Raw genomic sequence first — 9,401 nt, forward strand, 5'->3', positions numbered from 1 at the left:
TTGTGGTCGGGGTTACGGTTTGTGGTCGGGGTTACGGTTTGTGGTCGGGGTTACGGTTTGTGGTCGGGGTTACGGTTTGTGGTCGGGGTTACGATTTGTGGTCGGGGTTATGGTTTGTGGTCGGGGTTATGGTTATGGTTTGTGGTCGGGGTTATGGTTTGTGGTCAGGGTTATGGTTATGGTTTGTGGTCGGGGTTATGGTTATGGTTTGTGGTCGGGGTTATGGTTATGGTTTGTGGTCGGGGTTATGGTTTGTGGTCAGGGTTATGGTTATGGTTTGTGGTCAGGGTTATGGTTATGGTTTGTGGTCGGGGTTATGGTTTGGGGTCGGGGTTACGGTTTGTGGTTGGGGTTACGGTTTGTGGTCGGGGTTATGGTTATGTTTTGTGGTCGGGGTTATGGTTATGGTTTGTGGTCAGGGTTATGGTTATGGTTTGTGGTCGGGGTTATGGTTATGGTTTGTGGTCGGGGTTATGGTTTGTGGTCGGGGTTATGGTTATGGTTTGTGGTCGGGGTTATGGTTTGTGGTCGGGGTTATGGTTTTGTGGTCGGGGTTATGGTTACGGTTTGTGGTCGGGGTTATGGTTATGGTTTGTGGTCGGGGTTACGGTTTGTGGTCGGGGTTATGGTTATGGTTTGTGGTCGGGGTTATGGTTATGGTTTGTGGTCGGGGTTACGGTTACGGTTTGTGGTCGGGGTTACGGTTACGGTTTGTGGTCGGGGTTACGGTTATGGTTTGTGGTCGGGGTTATGGTTATGGTTTGTGGTCGGGGTTATGGTTTGTGGTCGGGGTTATGGTTTGTGGTCGGGGTTATGGTTATGGTTTGTGGTCGGGGTTATGGTTTGTGGTCGGGGTTATGGTTATGGTTATGGTTTGTGGTCAGGGTTATGGTTATGGTTTGTGGTCGGGGTTATGGTTATGGTTTGTGGTCAGGGTTATGGTTATGGTTTGTGGTGGGGTTATGGTTTGTGGTCAGGGTTATGGTTATGGTTTGCAGACAGGCACGTGGTGTGCGGTCATGTTACGGTCGACTCACCACCCGGCGGATGTCTCTCTCACAGTCTCTCTTGATGCGGTTGATCTCATCCTGGTGCTGCTGGTAGGCTGTTCGGAGGTCGGCTGCTTTGGCCTTGTCTGCCTGCAGCGTGTTAGACAGAGCCTCCTCAACCTGCTTCCGTGCTGTCTCCTGCTTCAGGACCTGGGGGGAACACACACACACACACACACACACACACACACACACACACACACACACACACACACACACACACACACACACACACACACACAGCTAGCGTGTATAGCGTTACACTTCCCATCTAGTATACACTTCAAGTATACGCCCCCTGAAGCAATTAAGATGATTGGGGACATAGTAATGTCACATGACTTTTAGAAACAAAGAAGATGCTGTGAACAACAACTTTCAAGACCAGACTAAACACAGACTTGAAACAAGGCATCTACCTGCGAGGGGAGTCTAGCTGGTAGAAGGAATGAACAGTAGCCTGACCCACACCAGGCTAAGATTCTGATTGGCCACGGGGTAGAAAACCACTGTGCAAATAGCACAATGCAGGTTGGATTCAAATTGAGCCCCCAGGCCAGCCTACCTCCTGCTGTAGTCTGAGTCTCTCCCCATCGAAGGACCTCCTGGCCTCCTCCCGGGCCTCCCCTAGCAGGGCACTCTTCAGCTTGTCCGCAGCCCCGTCCCTCAGTGCGTGGACCAGCCCCTGCAGCCGGTGCACTTCCCCGTCGCGGATCTTAATGGTACGCGCCAGCTCCAACTCGTGTTGCCGTGCCAACGCCTCGCGGGCGGCGGCCAGCTCGCGGAGCTTCTCCTCGTGCAGTTTGGCGCGGAGGTCGGTGAGGACCACCGTGTGTTTGTGTTGTTCCAGTTCCCTGGCTTGCCTCTGCTCCTGGAGACGCTCTCTCAGCTTAGAGACCTACCCAGGGGAGGACAGGAGCGTGGGATAGAGAAGAGGGGAGAGAGAGGAGGGTGGGATAGAGGAGTGGGGAGGGAGAGGAGGGTGGGATAGAGGAGAGGGGAGAGAGAGGAGTGTGGGATAGAGGAGAGGGGAGGGAGAGGAGTGTGGGACAGAGAAGAGGGGAGGGAGAGGAGGGTGGGATAGAGGAGAGGGGAGAGAGAGGAGTGTGGGATAGAGGAGAGTGGAGGGAGAGGAGTGTGGGACAGAGAAGAGGGGAGGGAGAGGAAGGTGGGATAGAGGAGTGGGGAGAGAGAGGAGTGTGGGAAAGAGGAGAGGGGAGGGAGAGGAGCGTGGGACAGAGAAGAGGGGAGGGAGAGGAGGGTGGGATAGAGGAGAGGGGAGGCAGAGGAGCGTGGGATAGAGGAGAGGGGAGGGAGAGGAGGGTGGGATAGTGGAGAGGGGAGGGAGAGGAGCATGGGATAGAGAAGAGGGGAGGGAGGGGAGGGAGAGGAGGGTGGGATAGAGGAGAGGGGAGAGAGAGGAGTGTGGGAAAGAGGAGAGGGGAGGGAGAGAAGCATGGGATAGAGGAGAGGGGAGGGTGGGATAGAGGAGAGGGGAGGAGAGAGGAGGGTGGGATAGAGGAGAGGGGAGGGAGAGGAGCGTGGGATAGAGGAGAGGGAAGGGAGGGGAGTGTGGGACAGAGAAGAGGGGAGGGAGAGGAGGGTGGGATAGAGGAGAGGGAAGGGAGAGGAGCGTGGGATAGAGGAGAGGGGAGGGAGAGGAGCGTGGGATAGAGGAGAGGGGAGGGTGGGATAGAGGAGAGGGGAGGAGAGAGGAGGGTGGGATAGAGGAGAGGGGATGAGAGAGGAGGGTGGGATAGAGGAGAGGGGAGGGAAAGGAGGGTGGGATAGAGGAGAGGGGAGGGATAGGAGCGTGGGATAGAGGAGAGGGGAGGGAGAGGAGGGTGGGATAGAGGAGAGGGGAGGGTGGGATAGAGGAGAGGGGAGGGAAAGGAGGGTGGGATAGAGGAGAGGGGAGGGATAGGAGCGTGGGATAGAGGAGAGGGGAGGAGAGAGACAAACGGGAGGAAGAGGAGGAGAGAAAGAGTGACGTAGGTAAGGGAATAAGAAAAAGAGAGATAATGATTCTTAATAGTATCATTAACAGTAGATCACAAAAGACCAACAGATAATGATATCATTATCAACATCATCAATTTCCTCCTTGTCATCATCAGAGGGGAGGGGCCTACCTTGCCCTTCTCCTGCTGCAGTTCTATCTGGATGTCCATCAGCTTGTTCCGAAAGTCCTCATTGGCTGTCTGCGCAAAGTCGCCCATGACCTCAGTCCTCTCCTTCCCGCGCATCTTCTTGGGATGCGGGGCTGATGTGTGCGTGGTCGATGACATCGTGCTCCGTCCGCCCAATTAGAAGGTACGGCTCAGAGTGGATGAGGAAGTGGAGTCAAGCGCTGTACTTCTTCCCCATGTACCTTCATCATCCTCATCTACATCACTGGCTGGGGATCCCTGTCTGTCCTGCAGGCATGCAAAAAGAAAGCGAGAGAAAGAGAGCGTGAGAGAGAGAGAGCGAGAGAGGTGCAACAGATTAGTAACAGCACTGAGTATGATTACATGCGCACGAATAATTCCATTTTAAACTGATTATGGCAGTAGGCCGAGTATGGCAATAGTCATGTAAACACTTTACTCTGCTTATCTTAAATCGGCGTACGGTCAAAATTGAAGTAAGCACAAGCCGATTAAAACACATGTATTTCTGAGCAATCTTTGTAATTGTTAGGACATGTAAACAGGCTGAATCAGAATTCCAGCTGTATATTTGATCTGCACATGTGGCAGCACCAGTAGCACAAGCCTCCCTCTAGCGCGAGTGAAGTAAGTTCTGGAAAACTGAAAGTAGGAATCTTACAAATTGTTTTCTCATACAAACTTCACATGTCTGAACTCAGAATGAAATAGATTTCCCCAAAATAACATGGTCACTGTGGTAGAGCGTTTATTATGATGGGTGATTTAAATCCCATCAGGAAGCTCGATTTCAGATGTGTCCATGGAAACAGGATTATTAGGAAAATGATTCTTCATGCAAAGCATGTAAATGTTTTAAACCATTATATTAATCTGACAATCCACAGTCATCGTATTATTGTGTGCATGTAACCATAATCATTGTTACAAGCTACATTTCATTACTACATCAAGTACATACATATATTATATATATATATATATATATATATATATTTGTTTGTTGTTTCTCTGTAATACTACTAGCCACCTAGCAATTTTATGAAGTTGTCTTTAGCTAGCCCAGATAGGTTCCCAATGTCCCAACCTCATAACTAGATATCAAGAAGCCATTTCAGACTATCAAGTTAGAGTAGCTAGCTTATTCTAACTATTTTAGCAGGCAATCCTGCTGGCAAGGTTAGTAGACTTTACAAAAGCAAGCAATAACTAAATGTACTGAATTAGACACACATTCCTGTCAATCTTTTACCCAGATTTTAGCCTATTTAGTTTCTTAAAAAAGACCACCAGTCAGGAGGATACAGACAGTACAAGAGACATGCTTAGATATGCAGAAAAACATCTCTTTTAACATAGAATTAAGCATTATGATTGATTATGGCTCTAGATTGCAGGAAAAAACTGTTTCAGGTGTTTGAAAAATTCTAAATTCTCCAACTTCAGGACAGGGGTCCTAGTGTTGCATCCATCCCCCAGCCATCCTCACGTGCCCCCTCACACACACACAAAACAGAAACACACCTCCACATCAAATCAAATCAAATGTTATTGGTCACATACACATGGTTAGCAGATGTTATTGTGAGTGTAGTGAAATGTTTATGCTTCTAGATCTGACAGTGCAGCAATATCTAACAATTAAACTACAAAACCTAATACACACAATCTGGTAAAGGGATGAGAATATATAAGTATAAAATATACGGATGAGCAGTGACAGAGTGCCTGAGATGCAATAGATAGTATAGAATAGATAGTGTAGGATACAGTATACAGTACATACTGTATGAGATAAGTAATGTGAGATATGTATACATTCTTAAAGTGGCATTATTAAAGTGACGAGTGTTCCATTTATTAAAGTGGTCAATGATGTCAAGTCTTGTGCATGAAAATCTGTTTGGCCAGGACAGTCTGGATGTGGGGCTACTACAGCCAAGAGAACCCTCTACTACTACTACAGCCAAGAGAACCCTCTACTACTACTACAGCCAAGAGAACCCTCTACTACTACTACAGCCAAGAGAACCCTCTACTACTACTACTACTACTACAGCCAAGAGAACCCTCTACTACTACTACTACTACAGCCAAGAGAACCCTCTACTACTACTACAGCCAAGAGAACCCTCTACTACTACTACAGCCAAGAGAACCCTCTACTACTACTACTACAGCCAAGAGAACCCTCTACTACTACTACTACAGCCAAGAGAACCCTCTACTACTACTACTACAGCCAAGAGAACCCTCTACTACTACTACTACAGCCAAGAGAACCCTCTACTACTACTACTACAGCCAAGAGAACCCTCTACTACTACTACAGCCAAGAGAACCCTCTACTACCACTACTACTACAGCCAAGAGAACCCTCTACTACCACTACTACTACAGCCAAGAGAACCCTCTACTACTACTACTACAGCCAAGAGAACCCTCTACTACTATCTACAGCAAGAGAACCCTCTACTACCACTACTACTACAGCCAAGAGAACCCTCTACTACTACTACTACTACAGCCAAGAGAACCCTCTACTACTACTACTACAGCCAAGAGAACCCTCTACTACTACTACTACAGCCAAGAGAACCCTCTACTACTACTACTACTACAGCCAAGAGAACCCTCTACTACTACTACTACTACAGCCAAGAGAACCCTCTACTAACTACTACTACTTTACAGCCAAGAGGAACCCTTCTACTAACCTCTACTACTACAGCCAAGAGAACCCTCTACTACTACTACTACTACTACAGCCAAGAGAACCCTCTACTACTACTACTACAGCCAAGAGAACCCTCTACTACCACTACTACTACAGCCAAGAGAACCCTCTACTACTACTACTACAGCCAAGAGAACCCTCTACTACTACTACAGCCAAGAGAACCCTCTACTACTACTACTACAGCCAAGAGAACCCTCTACTACTACTACAGCCAAGAGAACCCTCTACTACTACTACTACTACAGCCAAGAGAACCCTCTACTACTACTACTACAGCCAAGAGAACCCTCTACTACTACTACTACAGCCAAGAGAACCCTCTACTACTACTACTACTACAGCCAAGAGAAGCCTCTACTAATACTACTACAGCCAAGAGAACCCTCTACTACTACTACTACAGCCAAGAGAACCCTCTACTACTACTACTACTACTACAGCCAAGAGAACCCTCTACTACTACTACAGCCAAGAGAACCCTCTACTACTACTACTACAGCCAAGAGAACCCTCTACTACTACTACAACTACAGCCAAGAGAACCCTCTACTACTACTACTACAGCCAAGAGAACCCTCTACTACTACTACTACAGCCAAGAGAACCCTCTACTACTACTACTACAGCCAGAGAACCCTCTACTACTACTACTACAGCCAAGAGAACCCTCTACTACTACTACTACAGCCAAGAGAACCCTCTACTACTACAGCCAAGACACCCTCTACTATACTACAGCCAAGAGAACCCTCTACCTACTACTACTACAGCCAAGAGAACCCTCTACTTACTAACTACTACAGCCAGAGGAACCCTCTACTACTAACTACAGCCAAGAGAACCCTCTACTACTACTACTACAGCCAAGAGAACCCTCTACTAACTACTACAGCCAGAGAACCCTCTACTTACTACTACTACAGCCAAGAGAACCCTTACTACTACTACTACAGCCAGAGAACCCTCTACTACTACCACAGCCAAGAGAACCCTCACTACTACTCACAGCCAAGAGAACCCTCTACTACTACTACAGCCAGAGAACCCTCTACTACTACTACTACGCCAAGAGAACCCTCTACTACTACTACAGCCAGAGAACCCTCTACTACTACTACTACAGCCAAGAGAACCCTCTACTACTACTACTACAGCCAAGAACCTCTACTACGTACTACCAGCCCAAGAGAACCTCTACTAACTACTACTACAGCCAAGAGACCCTCTCACTACTACTACAGCCAAGAGAACCCTCTACTACTACTACTACAGCAAGAGAACCCTCTACTACTACTACAGCCAAGAGAACCCCTCTACTACTACTACTACAGCCAAGAGAACCCTCTACTAACTACAGCCAAGAGAACCCTCTACTACTACTACAAGCCAAGAGAACCCTTACTACTACTACTACAGCCAAGAGACCCTCTACTACTACTACGACGCCAGACAACCACTCTACTACTACTACTATACAGCCAAGAGAACCCTCTACTACACTACAGCCCAGAGAACCTCTACTACTACTACTACAGCCAAGAGAACCCTCTACTACTACTACTACAGCCAAGAGAACCCTCTACTACTACTACTACAGCCAAGAGACCCTCTACTACTACTACTACAGCCAAGAGAACCCTCTACTACCACTACTACTACAGCCAAGAGAACCCTCTACTACTACTACTACAGCCAAGAGAACCCTCTACTACTACTACTACTACAGCCAAGAGAACCCTCTACTACTACTACTACAGCCAAGAGAACCCTCTACTACTACTACTACAGCCAAGAGAACCCTCTACTACTACTACTACAGCCAAGAGAACCCTCTACTACTACTACTACTACAGCCAAGAGAACCCACTAATACTACTACTACAGCCAAGAGAACCCTCTACTACTACTACTACAGCCAAGAGAACCCTCTACTACTACTACAGCCAAGAGAACCCTCTACTACTACAGCCAAGAGAACCCTCTACTACTACTACTACAGCCAAGAGAACCCTCTACTACTACTACTACAGCCAAGAGAACCCTCTACTACTACTACTACAGCCAAGAGAACCCTCTACTACTACTACTACAGCCAAGAGAACCCTCTACTACTACTACTACAGCCAAGAGAACCCTCTACTACTACTACAGCCAAGAGAACCCTCTACTACTACTACTACAGCCAAGAGAACCCTCTACTACTACTACTACAGCCAAGAGAACCCTCTACTACTACTACTACAGCCAAGAGAACCCTCTACTACTACTACTACTACAGCCAAGAGAACCTCTACTACTACTACAGCCAAGAGAACCCTCTACTACTACTACTACAGCCAAGAGAACCCTCTACTACTACTACAGCCAAGAGAACCCTCTACTACTACTACTACAGCCAAGAGAACCCTCTACTACTACTACTACTACTACAGCCAAGAGAACCCTCTACTACTACTACAGCCAAGAGAACCCTCTACTACTACTACTACAGCCAAGAGAACCCTCTACTACTACTACAGCCGAGAGAACCCTCTACTACTACTACAGCCGAGAGAACCCTCTACTACTACTACAGCCGAGAGAACCCTCTACTACTACTACAGCCGAGAGAACCCTCTACTACTACTACAGCCGAGAGAACCCTCTACTACTACTACAGCCGAGAGAACCCTCTACTACTACTACAGCCAAGAGAACCCTCTACTACTACTACAGCCAAGAGAACCCTCTACTACTACTACTACAGCCAAGAGAACCCTCTACTACTACTACTACAGCCAAGAGAACCCTCTACTACTACTACAGCCAAGAGAACCCTCTACTACTACTACAGCCAAGAGAAACCCTCTACTACTACTTCAGCCAAGAGAACCCTACTACTACTACTACAGCCAAGAGAACCCTCTACTACTACTACTAAAGCCAAGAGAACCCTCTACTACTACTACTACAGCCAAGAGAACCCTCTACTACCACTACTACTACAGCCAAGAGAACCCTCTACTACTACTACTACTACAGCCAAGAGAACCCTCTACTACTACTACAGCCAAGAGAACCCTCTACTACTACTACTACTACAGCCAAGAGAACCCTCTACTACTACTACTACAGCCAAGAGAACCCTACTACTACTACTACAGCCAAGAGAACCCTACTACCACTACTACTACAGCCAAGAGAACCCTCTACTACTACTACTACTACAGCCAAGAGAACCCTCTACTACTACTACTACTACTACAGCCAAGAGAACCCTCTACTACTACTACTACAGCCAAGAGAACCCTCTACTACCACTACAGCCAAGAGAACCCTCTACTACTACTACTACAGCCAAGAGAACCCTCTACTACTACTACTACAGCCAAGAGAACCCACTAATACTACTACTACAGCCAAGAGAACCTCTACTACTACTACTACAGCCAAGAGAAACCCTCTACTACTACTACAGCCAAG

The 9,401-nt window shown here is 47.5% G+C and overlaps 1 protein-coding gene across 7 annotated transcripts in view; it reads right to left on the reverse strand.

Annotated features, from left to right (window-relative positions):
* Positions 1 to 9,401, reverse strand: part of LOC115205364 (janus kinase and microtubule-interacting protein 1-like) — a 61,354-nt gene that overhangs the window by 33,592 nt on the left and 18,361 nt on the right. For all 7 annotated transcript variants that reach the window (XM_029771269.1, XM_029771267.1, XM_029771266.1 and 4 more), the window contains exons 2-4: positions 3,182 to 3,466; positions 1,615 to 1,947; positions 1,038 to 1,199 (exon numbers count right to left, since the gene is read on the reverse strand). In XM_029771269.1, coding sequence (XP_029627129.1) covers positions 1,038 to 1,199; positions 1,615 to 1,947; positions 3,182 to 3,337 — 651 coding nt within the window. In that variant the 5' untranslated portion in view covers positions 3,338 to 3,466. The remainder of the gene's footprint in view (positions 1 to 1,037; positions 1,200 to 1,614; positions 1,948 to 3,181; positions 3,467 to 9,401) is intronic.

This window comes from Salmo trutta, chromosome 13 (genome assembly GCF_901001165.1).
Source record: "Salmo trutta chromosome 13, fSalTru1.1, whole genome shotgun sequence".
Lineage (NCBI taxonomy): Eukaryota > Metazoa > Chordata > Actinopteri > Salmoniformes > Salmonidae > Salmo > Salmo trutta.